The sequence below is a fragment of the Lolium rigidum genome, chromosome 6 (genome assembly GCF_022539505.1).
Source record: "Lolium rigidum isolate FL_2022 chromosome 6, APGP_CSIRO_Lrig_0.1, whole genome shotgun sequence".
Taxonomy (NCBI): Eukaryota; Viridiplantae; Streptophyta; class Magnoliopsida; order Poales; family Poaceae; genus Lolium; species Lolium rigidum.
The window spans coordinates 180,266,333-180,294,015 of NC_061513.1; the positions used below are offsets into that span (position 1 = coordinate 180,266,333).

Below are 27,683 nucleotides of genomic sequence, written 5' to 3' on the forward strand. Positions count from 1 at the left end.
GCACCTCGCCCGCTATAAAAGGAGGACGCCCCAGCCCCCATTCTCCACACTAGCTCACTCCCCTCATTCATCTCGCTCTCCTCGACCACCTGCCCCTCCACATTCTCGCCGGAGCCGCTCCAATTTCTCGCCGGAGCCCCGCCAGCTCCGCAGCAAGGGCGCCGACGATTGGAGCCACCTCAGGCGACGCCGCCGGTACCAGGAGCCTCGCCATCCTCGACAACCTCGCCCTGCGTCAACGCCGACGACCGCCGGACCTCCGGTGAGCCGCCGACCCCTAGCCTCGCCGCCAGTAACGCGGGATCTCGTCGGAGACGACGATGATCCACCGCCATCGGATCCTGTTCTAATCCAACGCCCCACGTCCCTCGTACCGTTTCGCTGGTTAAGTGCCGCTGATAGTGGGTCCCGCTGTCAGGCAGCCCACGCGTGCGAGACGCGCAGTTGGGCTGGCCCATTTCTTTCTCCCCCTGGCCCAAGTTCTTTCCCGCGCAAGCCCATCAGTTTGAATTTTGTATTTTCGTTTTAATTCAAATTTCAACACTGGTGCTTTACTAGAAATTGAATAACTTCAAATCTACAATTCCAAATTGAGTAATTCCAATTGTTCTGGAAAGCTTATGAAATAATCTAGCAAACCCCACTGGTATCAAAACCCTAGTTCGTTATAGATCAATTGCAACAAAAATAACAAGGCAGTAACTTTTCAGAATTCAAACAATTATTAAAAATCAACCATAATGAATTTTGAGGTGATTCCACCTCTCATAATTCAAATTTCAAATATTATAATTGTTTATGCAAAAATATGACATGGTTGTTTCATATGATCATGGGAAAGATTTAAATAGTGGCTATGTGGCCATTTCTAGCTCATTTAAATTATTTCGCAAATAGTATTTAAATTCTATGAGATGTAGCATCTCATTTAAATCATTGTCCCAAGTACTTCAATATGAGGAAATGACCTTAGTCTATAGGACCTCATATGTTATTACTTGAGAATATTAAATCATTTTCCATAGTAGTATTTAAATTGCATGAGATAAAGTATCTCATTTAAATCATTTTCCCAAATGGTAAATATGAAGTGTTGAATTTGGTCAACATGATCTCATACTTATTATTTGAGGATATTAAACCTTAGTAATATTCAATGAGAGGGAATTATTTCTCAAACGAAATAAATAGAAACTCTAATAAATATTTTCAATGAGAGGAAATTATTTTTCTTAAAAAGAAAACAAAACCAACCACCATGATAATAAAGTTGTGATGCTAGGATAGCTTGTGTGATCCCTTTGTGTGTTATGTCTAGTGCTTAAGATTTGTTTGGTGATTGTTACCTCGTATCCGTTTATAGACGCTAGTACTGAAGGCTACGAGGAAGAGGAAGTCTTCTACGAAGAAGAAGAAGAACACTTTGATCAGTACACCAACCAAGGCAAGCTATACTCTTGCAAGCTACCATAGTGCAAAGATCTACTAGAGCAAGGCACCATTACAATGTTACTTTGTGTCTAAGGATTCTAATCCCAAGTTTTTATCTTGCAAGCTTTTACTATGGGTTATCAAAGTTTATTTTGTTCATAGTTCACTTTGGTCTAGATATGAAGTACTACAAGAGCATCAAAGTTAGCCTAGAGAACTACAAGTTAGTTAGCACCCCTCATGACTAGTTGCTAGTGCTAAAACTAAAATTGACTACTCTAGATGGGAACATGTGAATCAAATGACTTTGAAAACCTTAGAATGATGAGCCATTCTATTGAAAGTTTTGAAGGTGAATATGACTTGTGAATGACATGGTGAATTTTACGAAAAACTGATGGTTGGGTTCGGATGCGATACCATTCCAATTTTAGAGTACCCCCACAATACCTGATCATGGGTAGGGCTTAACTGAAAATTTATGTGCTTTAGTATGGGTTCCCTCTAAACAAGCGTCATAGGGGTTATGCCGAGGCTGCCTCCGTTGAAAGTGAAATGACGTGAAATGAGGTGAATGTCCGACCCAAGCCCTGTGCAGTTCCCAGGATGGCGGTTTGCCATGGCTGGGAGGCCAAGCTCATGGGGAGAGGTGCCTATACTAGGGTATGTAAGTGAAAGGTTATGGTTGGTAGTCCGCACACTGAGTGTGATAAATCAGGGCCAGTTACCCCTGACGGATTATTGCAAATATTGTGGCAAAAGTGTGCGAACTCTGCAGAGTGTAAACCTATTCAAATAGCCGCGCCCGCGGTCATGGGCAGTTGGAAAGGCCATACTGTTCCGTCATCAGAACCTTTCAAAATATGACATGTGACTGGTGAATTGTGACCTTGACTTGAATCACAACAGGGTTGTGGGAATGACACTAATGTTCCCACTTGAGTTAGTTAGACAACTAAAGAGTCTTTTATTACTAAGTGCTTATCTACACTACTTAAAAAGAATGAACCTGTTCCTTATTCTGCCAAGATACCAATACGTCAAGATTTTGGTCGTTCACTCCGTCGTTCCGCATGGGCTTAACTGGGCCGAAGCCCAGCTACCAGATCGTTAACTCGTCATGGAACCTAAAACCAGCACCAGAAACCCTCGCCCCTCGCCCCTGAGCTCGTCATCCTCCCCCCGTGATAGAAACAGAAGAGTAGGACGGCGTGTGGGCGGCGGAGCAGGAGCGGCGGTGGAGAGCTCGCGGCGTCCATGGGGAGCTCGCAGGAGTAGGAGCTACATGACGAGCGCTGCGTCGTGCAGCGTCCATGGCGCGTGGGCGTCGGCGGGCGCGAGCAGCCGATGCATGGAGGAGAGAGCCGCCCAAGCCCGGTGCGGCCGGGCGGAGGCATGGGCGATGAATCGGCATTGAGGAGCTCCTCCGCGCGAGCTCAAGGAGGACGGAGCTCGGGGCGGAACCGGCGCGCGGGTCCGGCCCTAGAAAGGAGGCGCGGAAGAGGACCGGTCCGGCAGCCCGACGTCGAGGTCGCAGGAGAAGCATGGCGTGGCTGGGGGTCGACGGGGGATAACGCGCCGCCGCTACCATCCAGGCGCTCGAGGTCTTTCCACATCTTCCTCCCGCACCCCGAATCGGCGAATTGCATCTCCATTTCTTAGTGCCCAGTTCGCCTGATTTTGGTTCGATGTACGTTTAGGCGACGATCTCGCATCTCCAGGAGGAGATAACGAATGTGGGCTCCGAGCTGGAGGAGCTTAAGGTCAGAAATCTCGAAAATCGCAGTGAATCAGGGTCCTACTAGCATGTTGCTTTAACATGACGCGGCGTGTGTATGATTTGCATTGGCGGGGTTGCGCTTTGGGTGATTGATGTAATGTCTCTACAGAGCAAGGAAGACAGTGAGAGGTGAGCAGGATGAACTATCTTTATTGGTTGTTTCTGTTGTGCTTCAGTAGGATGATGTTTCTGGTACCGACTAAAATTTTCATGCGCCTGCGCTTGGTTGGTTCAGAGACGAGTTCATCAGCCAGATGCTTGAAATGAATGCAAGGATAAGGTATGTGTTTTTTTGTTTTCCTGTGACAACTCCATGTCGCTTCCTGCAAATGCAATCAGCTGCGGCTGGTGCTGCATCTGTTGTTTGCTTTGGTACTGTAAAAAACCATGGTCATCGGCTAGCGCTCAAATTACAATTGAACAATTAGGCTTGCTCACGTTGTCATGGCTGGGCGTCAGCTGTTGGCGGACTGACAAACTAATTTGGTTATCACGCTTTGGTGGTGATCCTGAAAAGTTTGTTCTGTGGTTATTGGACTGTGCGTTGGTGATGGAGTAAGTAGCTGTGTAGTGGTGAACTTTGTTTTGGCGCCTGCCTTTTCCTATAGTATGTTAAACTTTGTAAAACTGTGCGGGAACGGTTTAGCTCATTGCTTCATTTTGTGTGGATCCTCAGAATTACTTTGATATATGAAGTCTGGACTCTGGAGCATTGTTTCTCGTAATTCAAATATTTGTTGTAGTCTGAAGGCATTATTAAGATCCTTTAATATAAAGATGGCAAACAACTCACGTGGAGGAACACTACTTAGTTATTTTTAATTCTTCAGACGGGTCTTACAGAATCACCCTTCTGCTTTTACGTGTTTATGTCCATTTGGTACTATTTGCTTTACCTGCTAGCTGAAACGTATGTTGGAAATTTATATTTAGCTAAATATCTTGTGATAAACTACATACCTCCTTTGCAGGCAATTTCAACATATGGCTTCTGTAGAATTAGCAAGGAAGTGCTCTGGAGTGTCAGCAGATGGTGAGCAAGAAAAGGCAACAGACGGTAATCAAGGCAAGGGAATAGATTGTAAGCAATGCGACTTTGTTTCCTGAATCCCTGTAAATTTGTAGCATCCGTTCTATTTCTGTTTCACTGCTTTGACATGTCCTTTTATTGAAAATGGACTGTGGATATTGTATTTCTATGTTGTGCATTAATATTTTCTGTACCGAAAAGCTTGCTACTCCTATTATTTTTAGTCGGGCCAATCCGATGTGTTTATTTGTGCTTGTGCCGTGAAAGACTAAGATGGCATATAATAAGGCGAAGGCTCATAAAATGTTATTTAATTATATTTCTTCATAATAGTATAAACTTGTGATTGAATATAAAAGAAGCTTCAGAATGTTCGATTCAGTGTTGTATATATACTTATGATCTAAATTGCTTTTGGAAATACAAGTTACTGCGGTCTTTGTTCTTCTGTGACTATTTTGTTAACTGTGTTTTCTGCAATGTGTTGAGGCTATGAGTTGCATGATAGAGCTCCCATTTGTTTTTTATTTATTTGTCATCAGTGTATTTTGCTATATAGACATGTTATGTTGTTTCCGCTTAGACTGAAATGTTCACATTGGCAGGTCATAATGTGAAAAACAAGAATGAAACTGATGAATCAGAAGACATGGTGATAGATCTTGCTGATAAGTTGAGCAGCATCGAGGCTGAAATGCATGCCTTGGAGGAAGAGTATCGAAAGGACCTGCTTGTTCATAAACAGGTTTTTCTCCACTGTCCCCCCCCTCCACACACACACCCCAGAATTGTGTTATTATTATTGACACTTCTTTGGTTGTGTCTTGACTATATTATTATTTATGAGAGCTTAACATATCTATGTGGCAGCTAAAACCCTCTGTTGCTAGATTTTACATGTCGTGGTTGTGTAATTGGAACAATCTATAATGGACAATAATTATGATGGAGGTGGTGGTTCCGCTGTGCCATCCGGAGCTGCCGCAGCGGCTCGGTATTTGGCCCCGTGAGCCAACACTGCTCTCCCTCTACCCATATTCGGAGGCATTGAGCGAATTGTTGATCTCATTCTAATGCTTGATTTGGTGCTTTTTAGTGTTTGTTACTGTATTTGTATTGTACACAGAGCCGTAGGACATCCAGGAGCTCTCGAGTGAGCAACCAAATCGGAAGGAGTACTGAACATGCACACTTTTGCGTTAAGTGGTAGTAAAGTAGACTGGGACAGTTCATTGAGGTAAATGATTTTCCCCACTATATTACTCTCCTTGTCCAATTTTTTAATTTTTATTCTGCACTCCTTATGCTATTTTTCATTTAGATTGGGAGAGTTCTTCGAGTCAAAAGTTTTCTTTTGACGGAAGGCATCCGGATAGACAAGTTCTTCTTCAAGTTGAATCTCTATATATGCCCAGTCCTGCATATGCCAACAAAATCTGATGTGTAGGTAAGACTGGAAGAAGATCTGGGAGGACTTCCGCACCAAGACCGATGTGTAGGTAATACAAATTCATCGAGGATGGTCCTTCTAATTTCTAAGCCATTGAGCGAATTGATCTCATTCTAATGCTTGATGTGGTGCTTTTTAGTGTTTGTTACTGTATTTGTATTGTCCGCGGAGCCGTTGGACATCCAGGAGCTCTCGAGTGAGCAACCAAATCGGAAGGAGTACTAAATATGCACACTTTTGCGGTAAGCAGTAGTAAAGTAGTTTGGGACAGTTCACTGTGGTAAATGATTTTCCCCACTATATTACTTTCCTTGTCCAAATTTTGTTAATTTTTTTCTGCACTCCTTATGCTTTGTTTCATTTAGATTGGGAGAGTTCTTTGAGTCAAAAGTTTTATTTTGATGGAAGGCATCTGGATAGACAAGTTCTTCATCAGGTTGAATCTCTATATATGCCCTGCATATGCCAACAAAATTTCCTTTAGGCCAGAGTGTTTATACATCCTCCGTGGAGTTACAAAGAATGTGCTAATTAAACTATGTTGCAGGTGTTTGTACCTGTACCTTCCACATATACCGGTATCTTCCACATGTACCGGTACCTGAGACCCATAGATTTATTGTGAAACTGCAACGCGATCAATGGAGTGAGTGCAGGAGCAAATATATATTAACTTTTTAAGGGACAACGTATCTTCTTGAGTATATAATTACTATATCATCAAGATGATACGTTGTCCTTTAAAAAGTTACGTGTATGATTTGGCAAGAGATGCAAAAAAGCATAATCTTCTATGTATCTTTTCTTAGGCCAGTTTGGTGATGCAAAAAATAGAATCTTCTATATATCTTTTCTTTGACCAGTTTGGTGATGCAAATTCGCAAGTTCTGCATTAGCCTCACGCTGCGCCGAGATCATTTTTATTTATTGGCTTATACCACTAGATTCATGCATCTCAGGTCAATTTAGTCAGTCCTATACCTCAAATATTTTTGTTGTCTCCTTTGTAGGACAATGTGGTGCTCCTATGTGTGGTAATGCTTTGACACATCCTTAATGAAGATGAGGCTCATTGCTAGGATTTTGCTCTATTGTTATAGACTTGTAGTAGTTTCAAATTAACTGTGTTACTTCTCAAGTAAATAAGTAGTATCTGATCTGCTTTTAGCGCTGAGAATATTCAAGGAAATACCTTTCACAGAATCGTTGTCTAGGATATAATCGGTAGTACATGGCATATATAGGTCGTGAAATGACATCAGTTATTTTCGTTGTAGGGTCAATTTTTTACCGACCAAGCTATTCTATGCTGTTTTTATATTATACACACGAGTCTCACACTTTATGTCATAACAAATAGTAAAATTTCGCAGCATGCATTTTTAATCTTTTTTTTGTGTCATTCTCTTACTTCTTGGTTGTCCTTCCATACTTGAGCAAAAAAAGCCTAATTAGAGTGTCACACTGTATGCCACAACGTTTTGTAGAGTCATATGATTTAAACATTACTATATTTTTCATTACTGACTTAATGAGTGCTTGGCAATACAGGTTTTCTAATATTATGTCCAGTTATTTTTGTGGCTTGAATAATTGGGTGAATTACTATACATGTATTACCTCTGTAAGAATTCTAGGGGTGAAAAAAGTATTTCTTTTTGGAGGTAAAATCATGTTCTCTTACGGACACCAGTGGATATTAAATCTGGACAACATGAAGGCTCGATGTAAACATATTTTTACACTTAGGCTGAAGTTTATGCCACTTTCATCAGGTTTTTTTTTTGGATGATCAAGGACTGTATGTCATAAGGACAACCGATTATGCTTTCACAGGCATGTCTTCCGTTTGCCATGGGCCTGACTACGCTGGTAGCCCTCAAAGTCAAACTCTTATATTTCAGGGAAGTTTGTGATGCCCACCAGCTTGTAGCAGCTTGTGCACACACTTAGTCACTTTTGAGAATAGGTCAAGAAGGAGGGTGAAGAATTTGAAGTTGTGTAAAAAGAGTCCAAAGAAAGGATATGTGGTTCATCGTTGCTCTGGGAAGAAAGAAGATGTTCGGTTCTAGACATTTACTTCTGGCAGTTTGCTTGGTTGTGGCATGTAAAAGTGTCATGTTTGGTTCTCTTTTAGGTGTTTCCTCTTTTGAAACTATAGTAACTTAGTTTTCTTTTTTTTGTTTTTGTTGCGTTGATGGTGCTATATGTGTTGTGGTGAAGAACTCTGTAGAATGTTTGGTTTTTTTAATGGAAATCGGGGAGTGATCTCTTGGTTTGTTCAAGAAACTTGTTCCACTGCCTCTGCATGCTAATGTAAAACCAAGAAAATATTGTGCAACAAATGCAGAAAATCTATTCTATTTCCCTTATGGGATATACATTATTTTGTAGATTGGCAGATGGGTCTATGTAGGGCCTAGGTCTATGGTTAACTTTGAAGCCATTCAAGTCCACGAATGAGAAAGAGAGAGCGGTAGGGGACCTACTGTCAACTTGCTTATGGTTGCACGGCTTTACTATTGGTTCTAGCTTGCCTGACATTCTGACAACACGTGTTAGTTGATATGATAAGGGTGTCTTTGAAAGAGGGAGGATAAGCAAAGATTTTATAGTCAAATCCTTTCGATAAAATGCAGCTCCAACTTTCTCGTGCGCTCCTGTAGCAATGCATGTTCTCTCTATTGGCTCGATGTGTCGGAATCATTAAATATTTATGTGCATTATATTCTATGTGCAACTAGAAATATTTTTTATGAACCGTGGCAAAGTGCTGACATTTAACTATACATCTAAAAGGATAGGTTATTGAGTTAACAGTTATGACAGCCTAGAACATAGGTGTGAGACTTACCGCGGAAGAGTAACTACAAAACGTATAACTTGGAACCACGTAGATGCACAACAATGATGTCTCGTTATTGCGTACGGTATTAGTTCATTATGATATTCCTAATTCGTTTTGAATTTTCATAGTGAGTTGTGAATTATATGTGTGTACTGCGAAATGAAATTTGAGGACCCGTGGCAACGCACGGGCATTTGTACTAGTGAAATAAAACTGGCTTTATGCAAATAAACCTAGAGCTTAGAACCCCCTTACCATGGTTGATAGTGCTTACACTAGTATTAGTTTGCGAGTACTTTAAAGTACTCATGGCTTTGTCCCTGGCTATTCAAATGGCCAGACTTTGAAGAGGAGCACCAGTACCAAGAAGATGGACAACAAGACGTCTATGATAACTAGGACTACTCCTGACGTCAAGCGTTGCCTGTGGAACAGATGGACCGCTACTACGTTTCTTCCGCTGTGTGTTTTGTAATTGATCGTTAGATCAACTCTTATTGTAACACTACTAGAAAAAGGGCAATCAGTGGCGCACCACTTTTACCCATCAGTGGCGCACTAGTGGTGCGCCACTGCTATCACGCCACTGCTAACTTTTAGTAGTGGCGCACTAGTGGTGCGCCATTGCTATTTGGCTTAGCAGTGGCGCACCGGGTAGTGCGCCACTACTAGCTTCATGGTGCGCCACTCCTAAACATCTGAGGTGCGCCACTGGATAGAAAAAAGGTGCGCCACTACTAAAATTTGAAATTTCTAGATCTGGATCTGGATCGGGATCTGGATCTAGATCTGGCACATTTCGTTTCGAATTTTTTTGGCTCGTTATTTTTTCTCGTTCTTGTTGCTAGAATTATTTGTGCAATGTTCATTCTCATTTTTCTTAGCCTAGCCGCCGGTGATGATGGATGAGGGACATAGGAGAGGTGAAGAGAGGTGAGGAGATGTAGGAGAGGATGAACAAGAGGACGAGGAGGTCGCCGGAGTGAAAGGAGGAGAGGAGAGGAGGAGTTCGCCGGAGTGAAAGGAGGAGAGGAGAGGAGGAGGTCGCCGGAGTGAAAGGAGGAGAGGAGAGGAGAGGAAGAGGTCGCCGGAGTGAAAGGAGGAGAGGAGAGGAGGAGGTCGCCGGAGTGAAAGGAGGAGAGGAGAGGAGGAGGTCGCCGGAGTGAAAGGAGGAGAGGAGAGGAGGAGGTCGCCGGTGAAAGGAGGAGAGGAGAGGAGGAGAGCAGGAGGAGGAGAGGAGAATGAAAGCAGTAGAATGTGTGGAGGAGGAGGAGGGAGGAGGGAGGAGGGAGGAGGGGGTTAAGTGGCCGGCTCCTCCCATTTTGAATTTCGTGGGCGGGAAGCTTAGCAGTGGCGCACCAAGGCATGGGTGCGCCACCGCTATTTTTTTCTATTTTCTGAAATTTTTTCATCAAAATCTAAAACCTGAAAAAAGTCCTGTTTCTGTTTTCCAATTGACGAATCCATTTTTTGTCCAAACGGCCGTAGGCCGTTGAATTCGAATAGGAAATTTCGAGTAGATCGATTTTGATATAAAAAAGTTTTTCATCGGAGGTCGTATGCAACCAGAAATCCCGTTTTACCGAAACATGACGCCATTTTGCATAATACATCGAAATTCAAATTTTCAAAGTTTCACTAAAACTAGATCACATATTACATGGGCATCTCGAAGGATTTTATTTTTTGACATTTCTATCTATTTCTTTTATTTTTTCCAAACCCGAAAAGGCGATCCACGGGGGGGGGGGTGGAAATGTTTGGGCACCACTTAGCAGTGGCGCACCAAGCATGGTGCGCCACTACTAAGTGATGCCCAAACATGTCCATCATCCCTTTACATAGCAATGGCGCACCATGTAGAGGTGCGCCACTGCTACATAAAATAGCTGTGGCGCACCTCTACATGGTGCGCCATTGCTATGTATAAGGCTGGGTCAAACCCATGGTCAAACTTAGTGGTGGCGCACCACGGAAGAGGTGCGCCACTACTACATTTTTTATAGTGGCCCACCACTTTCCGGTGCGCCACTGCTAAGTAGTAGTGGCGCACTGCCCTCCTGGTGCGCCACTAACACCCATCTTACGGCTAGGCCTTTTCCTAGTAGTGTAAGAATGGATCAGGTGATCCTTTGTTGTAAGACGATTATGGTTTGTAATGAATGATGTTCTGTGATATCAATCTATTATGTCTCGCAAAAACAATATTCCTGGGATTGCGATGTATGGCATAATAGGCATCTGGAATTAAAAATCCGGGTGTTGACATATATACATGCATATGAATGTACAATTTCAAACAAGTTTGAAATTTCAAACAAGAAGTATTCAAGAGGAATATACAATATATATTCAATCTCGGGTGACCATATACAACTTCGAACAAGTTTCCATACACAATTTACGGCATCAGAAGTTCTTCGTCCTCGTAATAGTGTTCTCCTTTAGGATGGAGGACTTCCCTCACCAAAAATCCTGCTAATTCCTCTTGAATTGGTCGGAAGCGAGCTTCTGGACTAAGCTTCTTCCGCAAGTTATTCCTCTGCAAGTTGCTATCCGACGCCTTCCGCTCAGAGGTGTGTCTCCGGATGAACTCACAAACATAGTATCCACATAGATTGGTCCCCGGTGGCTGAATATCCGTAGTAAGTAACCTTCTAAATTCTAGCTCATGCTTGAATTCACCGACCATTTGATCTGAGAACCGTCTCCAAACCCTACAGGGCAAAGAAAATTAAATGAACAAGGGAATTATTAGTTACTTGATATTAGGAAATGAACGAAAGAGGCCGATCGATTAGGAAACATATTCTTCATCATTTTCAGCAAATTTTTAAATCCCGAGTGAGATAGACCTTCCCGTGCCTTCCATTTCAGCAAATCCAGTGTGTAGCCCAGCTTTTTCAGACCATTATCGATCCTGGGTACATCGACTTTTTGTGATCCTCTAACATGCGATCCAAATTCTTCCTCTCCTTTTCAGTTTCGTAGCCTCTCCGTGCATCAGCAATGGTCCGACCAAGATCATCAGCGGGCTCATCACGTGCCTCTTCTTCACCTTCCCCTTCACCTTCCCCACCTTCAGCATCCTCCATGAAAGTATCACCGAAATGATCAGGATAGTTGTCATCGATGATATCATCCCCTTCTTCATCTTCTTCCATTCTAACCCCTCGTTCTCCATGCTTGGTCCAACAATTATAGCTTGGCATGAAACCCTGTCGAAGCAGGTGCAGGTGAACGTCTCTTGAGGAAGAGTAACCCTTCTGATTCTTACAGGCAACACATGGACAGATAACAAAACCCCACTGCTTGTTCGCATTAGCCACTACGAGGAAATCTTGCAAACCCGTAATGAACTCGTCGGAGAGTCGGTTACCGTACGTCCATTGCCGATTCATCTGCATTATTATTATATAAAGTATATAATTAACCATCATGCATTTGTTAAACTAACTAGCTACAAACAATAGAAATTAAACAATGAACTACACACATGCATATTTTATCAATGACACATGAAAGGTTCAAGTTGCTAACCGTGATCGAGGAGGAAAAATAAATGAGAAAGCTCAAGTGTGGCTCGGACACTTTATATCATGTTTGTTTCATGCTCTCGGACATTTCATCGAACACCTTGTGTGCATAAGAGGAACCAAAAGCAAACCCACCACCCCCTTGTGAAGATTGTGAAGAGAAGTGGCACCAAATGGCTAAGTGAGTGTGCTAAACCGCATTTATAGGGGTGGGCCTTTAGTCCCGGTTGGCCTAGCCAACCGCGACTAAAGGCCTTCGGGCCAGGCCTGAGGACCTTTAGTCGCGGTTGGCCTGGCCAACCGCGACTAAAGCCCCTCCCGTCCCCCAGCTGTCGATCGAGCCCACTGGGCCCAGACCTTTGGTCGCAGGTAGATCCCGAACCGCGACTAAAGACCACTTTAGTCGCGGTTCGAATAATTTGGGGACTAATGGGGGTGGATGGAAGCCGCTTTTTCTACTAGTGTATTGGGTGATGTTGCTCCTCATTGCCATGGTGTACGGCCATACGGCGTGGTGTGGGCGGCCGATGTTGCAGGGAGAAGCGTTAGCACGAGCGCCAAGTTGTCATGGTTGGCGCGGTGTTCATCGCGGCGTATGCGAGCATGTTGGTGCCATGAGCGACCACGACGACCACTCATGGATGAGGAGGCTCTTTCTCGTGCTCACCGTCACCGTCCCCGGCTTGGTGTTCACCTGTTGTGTGCCTTGCAATGGCGGAGTCCGCATGCTCTACTCCGTAGGGAGGATGCCACGGCTCACTCCCATGTCCGTGTCGTGCTGGTTTTGTTGCCCCTTTCCTTCACGAGTGTCTGAGCGCAACGGCTAGCTTCCAGTATCTGCGTGGGTGATGTGCACGTGGCCGGCGTGCTTATAGTATAGAAAGAACTTACGTATTAGTTTACCGTTAAGATGTAGGGAAAATTTGCCATAAGAGGACACCGTTATTTTTTGGCGTTTGCTGAAACATACCGCTCGATTGTGTCTTTGCCAGATACCATTATAATTTTGTGCCACGTTTGCCAGAACACATCACTGGCTGAAAAGGGAAAGCTTTGCATTTTGTCTTCAAAACCAGTCATCACAGGCAAAAGTGCAAAACTTTCTGTTTTTAGGCTGGTGGTGTGTTCTGTCAAATGTGCCACAGAATTGTAATGGTACCTGACAAAGACACAATCGGACGGTGTGTTTCAACAAACGACAGAAAATAACGGTGTCCTCTAGCAAATTTTTCCTAAGATGTATTATGGTGAGATGGCAAGGTCGTGTGTTGGGTATCAAAAGGTGCTGAGTTTGAATCCTCCTTAGTTCATGCATTTTTAATTATTTTCTTGTAAACTGATAGGTGGGACCATATGTAAGGCATCAACAAGGTAACATGTGCCCGAGAAAAAACACAGAGCTGTTTCTGTAAAATTTACAATACCACGTGTCATCTTTAAAATGATTTGGTACCTATTTGCTTTCTCAGTATAAATTATGGTACCACGGATTGACAAGATATGGTATAAACTACACATTTGATACAAGTTGTGGTACCAAAGATATACATTTGAGTAGAGTGGAGCCTCCCGTTTTGCCGCACGCGGGAGTGACCCGCCACCAATCACAGATCGGCAGGCCCCTCTCCACTTCCTCCATTCCGCCCAACGAATCGATCCCCTCTCCTCCTCTCGTAGGTCCAACGAATACTCGCCCACCCAGATCAATTCCCCTCTCTACCTCTCTCCCCAGTCCCAACCCCCGCAGATCCTCCGCGATTGATGAGTATTCTTCCCCCACACTCTTGCTGGCGCGATTTGGATGCGAGGGAGCTCGGCCGCGAGCCTTCTCTCCGATCTCCCCGCCGTAAGGCCTCCGCCGCCTCTCGCCTCTCGCCGCCACACATAGGCCGATGGGCTAGGGAGCTGGCCCTCCTCCACCTGCGCTCGCCAGCGGCGGGCCGGAGCCTTTCTGGATCTGCCCCTCTGCTCTCGCTTTACAAGCCTACGCCCCCGTAGGCAGCTGTTGGAGCCTACTATTACCGTTGATTCCCCTCTGAACCTGCTATACTGGGTTATCACTGTACACTTCTTGTTGCTTCTCGGATGATCAGACCTGCCGATCGTGGATGCTGCGTCGTCAACCAGCTTACGCTAGAATCTCCTCTTTGTTCGGTTAACTAGCTATCATTACTCAGACACTACCGTGCGAGATTCTAGCTTATCCCGGGCCTCCTGTTAATGCGAGCGGGCAGGAAACAGACTAAAAAAAGCCAGTTTTGATTCTGTTCTTCGCGTTTGGATATCCAATTTTCAGGGACATATTCCTGGCAACACTCTGCCTGTAAAAGATACTCTCTGCCCAGAGTTGATTTATCAGTGTTAATGTTAATAGTGGTGGGGAGAGCAGGCGTTACATATCCTGATCTGCCCAGACAGCTGGAAAGATGGGTTCCTCGCAGGAATCCACATTTTCATCGGCCTCAACAGCCGCGCAGGTGAATGCTCTGGACTTGCTACCGGTCTATGCTAAGGAGCTTATTGCTGGCGGTGCAGCCGGTGCGTTCGCAAAGACTGCGGTGGCGCCACTAGAGAGGGTCAAGATCTTGCTGCAGGTATGGACCATTTTATGATATCCTTACGTTTCCGTTAGTTTGTGATTATTGCACAAGTATTTAGCTGATTTATTAAGTTTGGAGAATACATCTTTCTGTTGCTTTGTAGACTAGAACCCAGGGGTTTCAGTCCCTTGGGATCGTTCGATCCTTGAGGAAGTTGTGGCAGTACGAGGGAACCCGAGGTTTCTACAAGTAAGTATTGTGGGGAAATATGCCTTAAGCTTTGACTGTTGAATTCAGCATCTTGATTTTGAGCTTTGGCTGCTGAATTCACAGCATTTTTTTATTTTAATGCTTTATTTATCATTCATGCAGAGGGAATGGTGCAAGTGTGCTTAGGATTGTTCCATATGCGGCATTGCATTACATGACATATGAGCAGTATAGGTGCTGGATACTGAATAATGCTCCGTCCGTGGGCACAGGACCTGTGGTTGATCTCTTGGCTGGCTCAGCTGCCGGCGGAACTGCAGTTCTGTGTACCTACCCTTTAGACTTGGCTAGGACCAAGCTGGCATACCAGGTATTATTGTACATCCATTCTGATCATTGTTTGTTTCATTGTCACTATATAGGTAAAGACTCTCCATCAATACAAGTATTACTGGAAGAATTTCTCAATCACCTCTAGTGGTTTACACATTGTCAGATGTTGATCAGTTATTGTCGGAATCATTGCCTCATGGTTATTCTCATTAATTTTCTTCACTAGGTTTCAAATGTAGCCCAACCTGGGAATCCTTTGGGAAATTCTGGCCAGCAACCAGTATATAATGGTGTAAAGGATGTTTTTAAAACTGTTTATAAGGAAGGAGGTGCACGATCTCTGTACCGTGGAATAGGTATGTCTTATCCCCCAACTTTGCTATTGGTCTGAGCAAGCATCATTTTATGGTTCGTTACTCCGAGGCTATCAAATTTGTAAGTCACGTCTCTTGGTCTAATATGTCGGTGCGACTTTAGTTAATGTTTCATGCTTGCAAAGCTTTTATGTTGTAACAAGGGTGCTATAATTCAAGTTCAGGTTAATAGAAAATATGATATGCATATGCAACTCTATATCTCATCCGTATCTGGTATCACACTTTATTACTATCATGTGCTTGCATAGCCGTTTTAGTTGACCCTAAAGTAAATTACCAGGACTCAGTATATGAGGATTGTTTATGATAGGCTAACACATGATGACATGAATATTCTGAAAGTTCCATTTGACATCTCCCTCGTTAATATTTTTTATTGCTTGGTAATGCGAGAAGTTATGTATTTAGCTGTCATGTAAAACTTACCTGGGGACTGGGCCATAGAGTTGCTCGGCATGACACAGTCAAATTCAATTATCTGCCAGGTCCAACCTTGATCGGCATTCTTCCATATGCTGGCCTAAAATTTTACATCTACGAAGACCTAAAATCTCGTGTTCCAGAAGATTACAAGAGATCTGTTATATTGAAGCTTTCTTGTGGTGCTTTGGCTGGTCTTTTTGGACAAACCCTCACTTATCCACTGGATGTCGTCCGAAGGCAAATGCAGGTATAATTCACATTCTAGTCATGATAATCTATAGATTTTTGCGATTTGGATTGCAATTCTGATTAGCTTCTGATATGTTCTCTTTTCAGGTCCAGAACAAGCAGCCCCTGAATGCAAATGATTCCTTCCGCATAAGAGGGACATTTCAGGGTCTCTTGCTTATCATTCGGTGCCAAGGTTGGAGACAACTCTTCGCTGGCTTGAGCCTTAACTATGTGAAGGTAATTGAGCAATATGGTGGCAGATACTGTATGCTCTCTTTTTTCATGAACTCTTAACCATGCAACTCTTTCTAAACGTTGATTTGTTTCAGGTTGTCCCTTCAGTTGCTATTGGTTTCACAACATATGACATGATGAAAAATTTGCTTGGAGTACCTCCACGCGAGAGAGCTCATCCATCAACCGGTAACAATAACAAATGAAGCAGCATCGACCTACTTGTGTTGTAGGTCTCGTTGTAAATCATATCGCTGGGTAGCATATGGTGGCTATTAATTGAATCTTCAACTTTAAATTTGTGAGAAGGGCAGCTCAGTCAAGTGCATGAGCTACTCCTACAGACTTGGATATGATTGTATACCGATTGTGCTGCTCCGATAAGTGAATCGAGATAAAGAATTTTATTTGTGATTGTCCTGCATCTGCAATAAACTATGATTTGAGCTGCTTTGTTGAACCATTCGGGCATTGTCACAGATGCACCTGACTAAACGTCGACAGTTTCGTCAGTGACATTGTGTCAAGAAAGAGCAAGGAGTTAGTATGGGGCCCTGGGCTGTTTGTTGTGTTGCGCCGCTTGTGGCATTCAGGTGTGCGTGAGTCTGGGAGTTAAATACCTGAACCTATACCAGAACTGGTTATCGAATGAATAGAACGCTAAAGCGTATTCTCATCCTCTATACCTCTCGCTCTCGCCTCTTTGTTTGCTCCTCTCACCCTAGAATTCAAATACTCTCCAATTCCTGGTTCGATTGGATTATATCGAGATCTAGCCGTGACAATTTAGTATCAAGAGCTAGAAATCCTGCGAAAATTTGTTTTTCCCCGTCCTTTTGCACTCTAATTTCTCTCGGCATCGATCTGTCAAACCAGGTGAAAGGTGGGATTCACTTTGGTGCGATCCTACGAAATCCTTAGCTCGGTAGGATCTGCTTGGAGTGAGTCACAACGGCGCCGGCGAAGAACAACGCGCAGACGCAGCAGCTGCTGATGGCGTTGGAGACGAGCAGTGACAGACGAAAGCCATTCTGGCGCAGATCCTGAAGCGCTTGGACGATGGTGCTGCGCTCGGAATCAGCACCATGAGGAGCAGTCGGCGTTCAACGCCCAGGTCTCGCAGGATTTGCAGGCAGTCCCAGGCAGACGTGGATGAAGCCCGGCAAGCAGCGTCCATAGCCACGCGCCCAACAGCAGCACGCTCGCAAGTCGTGGATCACCGCGCCACGGCAGCGGGGTTCGTGGCATTTGGCCTTGGTGTACCCGGGTACCCCCGCCTCGCCAACGATGGCGCGCCCCTGTTGCCCGTGGCACCAGAGACACGTTTGGGGCCCCCGCAACATGTTCGATAGAATCGCACACCGGCAAACATGGAGGAGCGTGACGCCTTTGTGAAGCCACCCAAGCACGATTTTCCTTGCTTCGATGGGCATCTTTCAAATTTGTGGCTGGATAGGTGTTTATCTTACTTCGAGCTGTATTGAACATCGCCGCAGAATTGGGTAACGAGTGCAGCATTATGGTGGCAGGTGATGCGTCTGGCACGTCGTACTGTGACTTGGGACAGCTTGGCTAATGCATTGCAAGAGGAGTTTGGGCCTGACGAATATGAAGTCCAAATGCATCAATTACTGCAATTGCACCAAACAGGCCCGTCAGTGAATATCGTCTTCAGTTTGAGACATATATGTATCATTTGCTTGCAATGGAGCCTACTCTGAGCTCGAAATTCTTTGTCACCCAGTTCTTATTAGGACTGAAGCCACAAATTCGTGCAGTGATTCGGGTACAGTCGCCTACAAGTATCACGAGGGCAATGGTACTGGCACGCATTCAAGAAGAAGAATTGTCACTCATTAATCCTGCTAATGTGTGCCCTGTTCCCGCTGGTCGACCGCCACCACACCAACCTGTACAACCGCTAAAACAGCCGCCAGCTCAATGCACAATTGGTGATGATTTTGGCCGAGAGCATCAGCTTCGCGACTTTCAGCGAGCAAATAATTTGTGTTTCAAGTGTGGCGACAGATACTCTCGCGATCATCAGTGTAAAAAGCCTGCACAACTGCTTACCATCCAAGTGGGAGATTTTGGTGAAATGTTATCAGATGAAGCAGTGCGTGCTCTCGAGTTACTAGATGATCCAGTGGAACAAGGGGAATGTTCTATGCTGTCAGCTCAAGCTTTGACTGGAGCAGATTCACCAACAGCAATGAGATTGCCAGTGCAAGTTGGAAGTCATACCATGCTCCTTTTCGATTCAGGAAGCTCTCATAGCTTTGTCAATAAGAACTTTCCAGATAGTGTTGGGTTGGGCATGGTGGATATATCTGCTGTCTCGGTGAAAGTGGCAAATGGACAGTATATTGTCTGCAATAAAATGGTGCCTGCTTTGGAATGGCATTGCCAGGGTACCACATTTCATACTGATCTAAGGGTTTTAGAATTGGGAGCCTATGATGGTGTTTTGGGGAAGGATTGGCTTGACTCATTCAGCCCAATGAATTGTCACTGGAAAGAGAATAGAATTGTTTTTGATCATGAGGGCAAAGTAGTCTCGCTGCAAGGATTATTGCCTGATGGTGATCAAGTTGCAGAACGGATGGATTTGGACACTCTGCAACAGCTCCATGATTCTAATGAAATTTGGTCTGTGGCAGTACTGGAAAATTTTGCTGAAGCAGCTGCAAATCTTGAGGCCTTACCACTGTAAATTCAGTCGATTTTGACTGCTTTCGACGATGTCTTCGCCGAACCTCAAGGCCTTCCACCACACAGGTAGTATGATCATGTAGTGACTTTGGAGGAAGGGGCTACACCACCCAACAAAAAACCTTACCGATACTCACCTATGCAAAAGACGAAATCGAGTGGCAAGTACAAGAGATGTTGCGCACTGGAGTGAACACGCATAGTATGAGTCCCTATGTTGCACCTGTGCTTTTAGTAAAAAAGAAGGATGGCAGTTGGCGGTTTTGCATCGACTTTCGCAGGCTGAATTTGATTATGATTAAAAACAAATTCCCACTGCCGATTGTGGATGAGCTGTTGGACGAGCTTGCCGGAGCCTCTTTCTTTTCCAAGCTTGATCTTCGCGCAGGTTATCATCAGATTCGAATGCGCGAAGAGGACAAGGAGAAGACTGCGTTTAAAACACATCATGGGCATTTTCATTTCAGAGTCATGCCGTTTGGTCTCACAAACGCGCCAGCGACTTTTCAGTGCCTCATGAATCAGATTTTTGCTGCTTACACTCGCAAGTTCGTCATAGTGTTCTTGGATGATATCCTCGTGTACAGTCCAACATTGCAGGAACATCAACAACATCTTGGTCTGGTGCTTGAATTATTAAGAAAGAATCAGCTCTTTGCTAAAGCATCCAAATGTTCATTCGCACAACGTCAGATTGACTACTTGGGCCACATTATCTCTGGAGCCGGCGTTGCAACTGACAAATCTAAGACCCAAGCTATGCTTGATTGGCCAGTACCAACTACTGCAACAGAGCTGAGGGATTTTCTGGGCCACACAGGGTATTATCGTAAGTTTGTGCCTAGATATGGAATTATTGCTAAACCATTGACTCAATTACTAACAAATAAGGAATTTCAGTGGTCAGATCACACACAAGCATTGGACCAACTCAAACAAGCAATGATACACACCCCAGTCTTTTTTCGATAAAGGGCGATTTATTACTCAAGTAGCAAAACACCTGGCCTCTGCATAACTAGGATGCACACAGCCGTTTTTGGTTCACAAAACACACCGAAAAAGAAAATTCCACGAGTACTTTATGTGACAAGAACAAATCACTAGACTGTAGGAGGCAAAATCCTTCGACTATACAGCCACCCATGTTGGGTAATAAAATCCTTCGCCGTTTCCTCCAATCGTGAAGACACCTCCGTAAATAGGTCGCGGTCCTCCAAGCGCTAAAGCGATGACCATGAACGAGCAACGCCGTACATCGGTAGATGACCTGCATAAGAGAAGAATTTTTATTGTCAAAAACCTTGCCATTTCTACATAGCCAAAGCGACCATATAATTGCAATCGCTCCCACTCTGATAAAAACTTTAAACCTAGCATCCACTCCGTTTAGCCAATTGCCAAAAATATTTGCAATGTTTTTTTGGGGATATAATGTAAAAAAGAACAAAAGCACGAGGTAGGGGAGGTTCAGCCGTCAGATATCAGATCTCCCATCAATGGCACGCAGGAACCTTCATCAAGCTGCCCCACCAAAATCCTTCAAAAGATATTGAGACTGCCTGATGCTCATGACCAACAATACTATGTAGGGATGACACTTGTTGAATGGTGATGCCTGGGCTGAATAAGCAGCAAGGCTAAAGCAGGGATTGGATTGGATAAATAAACAATATGAGCACTGGGCTGCAAAGATCTAGCTCGACGTATGCGTTGCTTTCCTCCGCCCTGCCTACCTGGGTATGGCTCAATCAGTCAATCTATTGCCTACTGAATTCTTCCCAATTGACATATAGTACTGTGCTTAATTAAGTGAAGTTCGCTATTCTAGTGCGATGTTCAGTTCACTGTCTCCACTCCACTATTCTTATCTTACATAATAACCTGCCTCTTCTTTAATTGATTGGAAAGCTGGTCAATAAAATGCCAGTGGGAAATCCATTGACCACGGCTTCTCGCCGGCGGGAGGGTTTTCGTTCTTTGTTAGGTTTATTTTCAGTGTCTTCTTCGGGATGGTGAGGCGGCGGCTCCATCTTGATGTCAGAATAAGGTCCTCCCCGCTCTATCCTCGCTCTGGTGGTGCGTCTAGCATCAGCAGAGGACGCGTGGAGTCATGTGCCCGGCGGATCTCGCAGGATCCGATCGGTTTTCGTGTTCGTTGGTGTGGTTTCAGGTCAGTCTCTTCCGATCTAAAGTTGTCATCTTGGGCGACGGTTGCTGCTTCGGTGCGCTGGTCCTTTGGGACCTTAGCACGACGACTTCCCATTTGTCTACTACAACAAGCTCTACTACGACAAGCTTTGCCCGGATCCGGTGATGGAGGGGCGAGGACATCGGCGCGCCTTCGGCTCGCGTCAGTGTTTGTAGTCGTCGCTAGATGGTCGAAAGACCTACTTGTAATTTTTATTACTTTTGGGTCAGTTTGTACTGCTATTGATGATTATTAATAGATCGGTGGAATTTTCGCCAAAAAAAAATGCCAGTGGGAAATCCATTGAGTAGCAGCTCGGGAACCTATCGGAATGATTGACCATATAGATCGCGTGATCTGGCATTGAAAGAACAAGTGTTTTATTGTCTCCTCTTCGTGACAGAAAACACACTTCCTACAACCATGCCAATTCCGCTTTGCAAGGTTATCTTTAGTAAGAATAACACCCCGACGAAGATACCAAGCAAAAACCTTAGTTTTCAGTGGTATGTTCATCTTCCAGATGGATTTATAATTCACTACCGGCTGAATAGGTTCAATTAAGGCCGTGTACATAGATCCAACAGAGAATACCCGTTTTTTTGTAAGGTTCCAGCGGAACTCATCTGATCCTTGTAGCAGCTGGACATAGGCTAATCTTTGTATTAGCTCATTCCAAGATGCCAAACAAGGACCAACAAGGTCACGCCTGAACGTCACAGACGAAGGTGATGTCACCTTCTGTAAAGTATCATGTTTATGTCTCACAATATTGAACAAGGCCGGATATTTTTCGCGAAGGGTGGTTGTTCCCAACCATATGTCCTCCCAGAACCTTATCTCAGACCCATCTCTAATGGAGAAGGAGCCATGTGGGAAGAAGTGTTTCTTAGTTGCCATAATGCCTGCCAAAAAATGCGAATCTCCTAGTTTCCATATAACCTGAGAGATTTCTTTTGAGCTAACATACTTCCTCCGCAGTAGATTCTGCCATACTCCATCCTTGGTTAATAACCGAGCTAGCCATTTACCTAGCAAAGCTCTGTTCTTAACCTCAAGATCATGAACACCAAGTCCACCTTGATCTTTTGGACCGCAAACGACACTCCATTTTGTTAACCGGTATTTTTTCTTTTCACTATCTCCTTGCCAAAAAAATCTTGAGCGGAAGTAATCCAATCTATGTAGGACTCCCTTAGGCAACTGGAAAAAGGAAACCATATACAGTACCATGTTCGTGAGTACTGAGTTAATGAGTACCAATCTTCCACCAAGAGATAGTAATTTTCCTTTCCAACTACTAAGTCGTTTCTGTAGTCTTTCCTCAACGAGTTTCCATTCAGCAAGCGTGAGCCTCCGGTGATGAACCGGAATGCCCAAATAGCTAAGTGGAAAGCTGACCAACCCACATCCGAAGAGTTTGGCGTAAAGGTTAGCCTCGTCTTGGGGTTCGCCAAAGCAAAAGAATTCGCTCTTATGGAGATTTATTTTGAGACCTGACAATTGCTCGAACGCTGACAAAATTAATTTTAGGTTTGTAGCTTTTTGTAGGTCATAATCCATAAAAAGGATTGTGTCATCGGCGTACTGAAGAATTGATAAACCCCCATCAACTAAGTGAGGTACCACTCCTTCAATTTGACCATCAACTTTAGCACACTCAATTAAAATTGCCAACATGTCCGCAACATTGTTAAATAATATTGGAGATATCGGATCACCTTGTCTTAAAACTTTTTTTGTTTGAAAGTATCGACCAATATCATCATTTACTTTAATGGCGACACTTCCTCAAAAAACAAAGTTATTAATTAAAGTGCGCCACTCCTCAGAAAAACCTTTCATACGGAGTGTTTGTTGAAGAAACGACCATTTGACTTTATCATAGGCTTTTTCAAAGTCGATTTTAAGGATAAGTCCATTCAACTTTTTGTGGTGCAACTCATGAATTGTTTCATGCACGTAACGACTCCATCTAGGATATATCGTCTTTGCATGAAAGCAGTCTGAGTAGGACGCAAAACGTGATCTGCCACCGAGTTTAGTCTAATAGTAGCGACTTTGGTGAAAATTTAAAGCATACATTTAAAAGACATATTGGTCTAAACTGTTGAATCCGTTTCGCATCATTAACTTTAGGGAGCAGGATTATCTCCCCGAAGTTGATTCGGAATAGGTCAAGTTGTCCAGCATGAAGCTCAACGAATAAACTCATCAAATCATTCTTAATAAGGTCCGAGAAGTTCTGGTAGAACTCGGCTGGAAATCCATCGGACCTGGTGCCTTATTAAGCTCCATTTGGAAGACAGCTTTTCTCACCTCCTCTGTGTAAGGATTTGTAAGAATCGCATTCTCTTCTGGAGAAACCTGAGGAATATCATCGATCCTTGATTCATCTAAGGATATATCTGATTCCTCTGGTGCACCGAATAAACCTTTATAATATGATGTAATATAAGACTTGAGCTGCTCATGGTCCTCAATCAGACCCTCGTCTTGTGTCAGAGAATGAATGTGTTTCTTCCTGTGCCGACCATTGGCTACACTATGGAAGTATCTCGTATTCGAATCTCCTTGAATAATGAATTGGGCTTTAGATCTTTGGTACCATTTGAGTTCCTCTTCTCTCGGTAGTCCAGCTAACTTTGCATTGTATTGACTTTTAAGTTCAATTTTTTGCGTAGTCAGTGGACGTACTTTCAGCGATTGCCTCTAAATCATCGATAGATGAAGAGAGAGAGTATCTCCTGCTTAAGCTGCCCAGCCAAATATCTCGCCCACCCACCAAGGTATCTCCGTACCGATCGGAGTTTATTATTCCACCTTTGGATGGGGGTAGACCCAGTGACCGGCTGCTCCCACACTTTCTTAACCATATATGAGAAACCATCTCTAAGCATTCATCCAAGTTCAAATTTGAACGGTCGACGACGCTGGGGCGATGGTGTTCCAGTGGAAATTAAGATAGGAGCATGATCCGACAAAGACTCTATCCGAGGTAGAACCCGCAACGATACGAGAGGGAATTTCTATTCCCATTCTGAATCCATGAGTACGCGATCTAATTTCTCGTATGTAGGTTCTGGAAGACTGTTAGCCCACGTAAACTGTCTTCCAACCATTGCCACTTCTCTTAAGTCCAAACTGTCTATAACAACGTTGAACAGAAAAGGCCAATGGTTGTCAAATCTGCCTTTGCTCTTCTCATGAGAATTAACCAACTCACGAAGGAATGTAGGCTTAGAAATATCCTCTGCAGCCCCATAAACAGAAACCAAACTACAAATGAAATTGTCTAACTTATTCCGGATGTGAAGTTTTATATGAAACTCACCACCCGAATTATCCAGAATTTCCATGGTTGAAGATCGGACTCCTATTAATAGGCCGTGAGAACGTCCCCGAGATGGACGGGATACCCAATCCGCCTGAAAGGCAATTCAGAAAATTCATTGAGTAATTTCGTTTACTTGTCTCGGAAATGGCAACAAAATCTAAAATATAGTCTCTGATGGATTCAGCGATGTGTAAGTGTTTAGCCAAGTCTTGGAGACGTCTGCTATTCTTAAACATGCCATTCATTTGGAAACTGTAGTAGATTTTGTCACCCTTGCCTTTTTATTAGGCCACGCGTTCTTTTTAATATGGGAGGCTCTGGATTTGCGATTTGTTGCTTGTAGTTCGAAACACGAACCTAGCATCGCGTTATCCGTTCCTACCTCCAAAACCTCTCCAACAAGATGTGTGACAAGCTGGCCATCCAAAATTGCGTAAGCTTCGTCATCATCATCATTAGTCGGAGAAGTAGTAGACTTAGTCGAAACATAGGAGTGAATTTTAATCTATCAAACTCCAAATGTTTTAGAGCCTTAGTGGAAACAGAAATAGCATCTAAAGAGCTACCTAAGGAGACGCCAACATTATGAAGTTTGGCGGAAACCTCAGGTGTAATATAAGATAAAAAAGACTTAGAGCAGCTATCCATACCCTTAGTGTCGAGGTTTGCCACCGCCTTACGACGCATCGCCTTGGCCATGGAGTCCTCATCCGTGGCCGCAGTACCGTCTGTGGTAACTCCGTGGCGCGTACTACTAGAGGAGGGTAAGGGCGAAGCAGGCCCCTCCTCTAAAAAGGCTCCCGCCCCCTAAGTCGTATCCGGGTGAGCGCATGTCGATGTAGACCCTCCCCCCAGACCAACCATTGGAGCAGCAGCTCCCCGCGCCGTCGACGAGGATCCTTGCGCGCCATACGAAACAGCATCCGGCGGCGTCACCGCGCTCGGCTGCACGACGGTCGGACCAGCAGCAGCAGAGTGCATGGTTGGCGTCGTTGGCAGCTGAGCCCGAGAGCCAGCAGCAGGGCTGGCGTGGCCGAGCCGCGGGTCGGCTGCCCGGTGCGAGGTGCCTCGGCGGTGGCTGGCTTGGCCGGGTTGCTGGGCTGCAGCACCACGCGCCCCACGGCACTAGGCAGAACCAGCGGAGCCTTGGGCTGCCTCCCGGCCGAAGAAGCCTCAGGCATCGGAGATGGTGCGGGGTGCTGCTGCCCCGCTGAGCCCCCAGGCGATGTCACGATGCCGGAACGCACGACGGCAGGCGCGTGTAGGGGAGCAAGGGTGTCCAACCCTTATCATCGCCGCTAGCCGCGACAGAAGCCACCCCTGTAGGCGTCGTGTGGCCGAGAGTACTCACCCGCCCGCGGGCAGGTCTGTCCGACCTCGGAGACTCCGAAGCATCCTGGACTGACAAGGTCGCTCCCGCAGAAGATGGCTGCAAGCGAACAGACAACAGAGCCTCCTTCAAGTGCTCAGCCGAGCTCATCGGACTATTGTCAACCCCGACCCGATCCTAAAGAGTAGGACTAGTCTGCCGCAACTTCACAACAATCTCCTTAGCCCTAGGAGTCTGTGGGTTTGGATTGAAAGGAGTGAGCGCAATCATAGCCGCGGGTGCCACCGGAGGTAGAAGTCCCAACTCCGCCCACCGTCCCTGAGGCGTAATTGAGGGTTTAGGGTTTAGGGTAACCTAAATGCCATCTACCCTGTCGAGGTCCTCAAAGGAAGGGACACTGATTAGAAATTTGAGCTCATCAGTAGGTACAGCCTCCCATTTCCAACCAGGACGATCCGAGCATCGTCTCGCCACCTGTTTGGCAATCACATCAGCTGGCACAAGATCTCCAACAACCACTGGTCGGTTGTTGATTTTTGACACCAAGAGCTTTGCTGAAATAAGCAATTGGGTGGTTGTCTTGCACAAGGACAACTCTAATGCCAAAGCCAAGACTGGGTTAATGATGCTCTTACACCCAGTCAGTCTCGTGTGGCTCTTGTACCTATGAAAAGGAGTTCTTGGCAGTGATGATGGCAGTTGACAAGTGGTGTGCTTATTTGCAACGAGGCCCTTTCACCATTGTCACTGATCATAAAAGCTTGTGTAATTTGGGTGATCAACAACTGGAAACTGATCTCCAATGCAAAGCTACGTCGAAGCTAGTAGGACTACAGTTCAAGTTTCAGTACAAAAGAGGAGCTGATAATGGTGATAATGGTGCTGCAGATGCTTTGGCCAGAGTGGGGCATTTTCTATCTGCAAATGTTGTGTCCACCTGTCAACCTCGTTGACCTAGTTGGACCCTGGAAGTGGCAAACTCATATGAAAAGGATTCCAAAGCTCAAGATATGCTGACCAGACTAGCAATTTCAAGTCCAGATGAAGATGGATATTCTCTGCATCAAGGCTTAATTCGTTTTCATGGAAGGATCTGGATTGGAGCAAATACAACACTGCAACCAAAGTTAATTAGTGCATTACACTAGTGCAGTGGGTGGACACTCAGGTATTACTGCAACTTATCAACGAGTTAAAAAGCTGTTTGCCTGGATTTGTTTAAAAACATCAGTGAGGGGTTTTGTCCGACAATGCCTAGTCTGTCAACAGTGTAAACATGAGCAGATCAAGCCTGCTGGCACACTGCAACTCTTACCTGTACCTGTGGAACCTTGGCAAGACATATCCATGGATTTTGTGGACGGGCTTCCTAAATCCGATGGCTATGACTCGATTATGGTGGTCGTAGATCGACTGACAAAAGCGGCACATTTTGTACCCTTGAAGCACCCATACACAGCAGTACAAGTGGCATCTGCGCTGTGGGACAACGTTATCAAGCTCCATGGCATTCCCTTGATAATTGTGTTCGATCGAGATAAAATATTTACAAGCTCCGTTTTGCGTGATCTCTTGTCTACTGCTGGAACAAAATTGTTGTACTCCACAGCTTACCACCCACAGACGGACAGCCAGACGGAGCGGGTTAATCAGTGTCTGGAGATGTACCTCCGCTCCGCCATCCAGGAGG

The 27,683-nt window shown here is 44.7% G+C and overlaps 1 protein-coding gene across 1 annotated transcript; it reads left to right on the forward strand.

Annotated features, from left to right (window-relative positions):
- The first annotated feature begins 13,718 nt into the window (after positions 1–13,718).
- Positions 13,719–16,873, forward strand: LOC124661004 (mitochondrial carrier protein CoAc1). Its single transcript, XM_047198863.1, has 7 exons — positions 13,719–14,669; positions 14,779–14,864; positions 14,988–15,195; positions 15,385–15,514; positions 16,021–16,205; positions 16,295–16,426; positions 16,519–16,873. The coding sequence occupies exons 1-7, from the start codon at positions 14,502–14,504 to the stop codon at positions 16,627–16,629; spliced, it is 1,020 nt and encodes a 339-aa protein (XP_047054819.1). The 5' UTR covers positions 13,719–14,501; the 3' UTR covers positions 16,630–16,873.
- Positions 16,874–27,683: the final 10,810 nt, after the last annotated feature.

Excerpts from the sequence above, each read along its gene's own strand:
- LOC124661004 (XM_047198863.1), top strand. The coding sequence starts at position 14,502 with ATGGGTTCCTCGCAGGAATCCACATTTTCATCGGCCTCAACAGCCGCG. Across the intron at positions 15,515-16,020 it reads ATCTCTGTACCGTGGAATAG|GTCCAACCTTGATCGGCATT; the intron begins GTATGTCTTATC and ends ATTATCTGCCAG. Across the intron at positions 16,206-16,294 it reads TCGTCCGAAGGCAAATGCAG|GTCCAGAACAAGCAGCCCCT; the intron begins GTATAATTCACA and ends TTCTCTTTTCAG.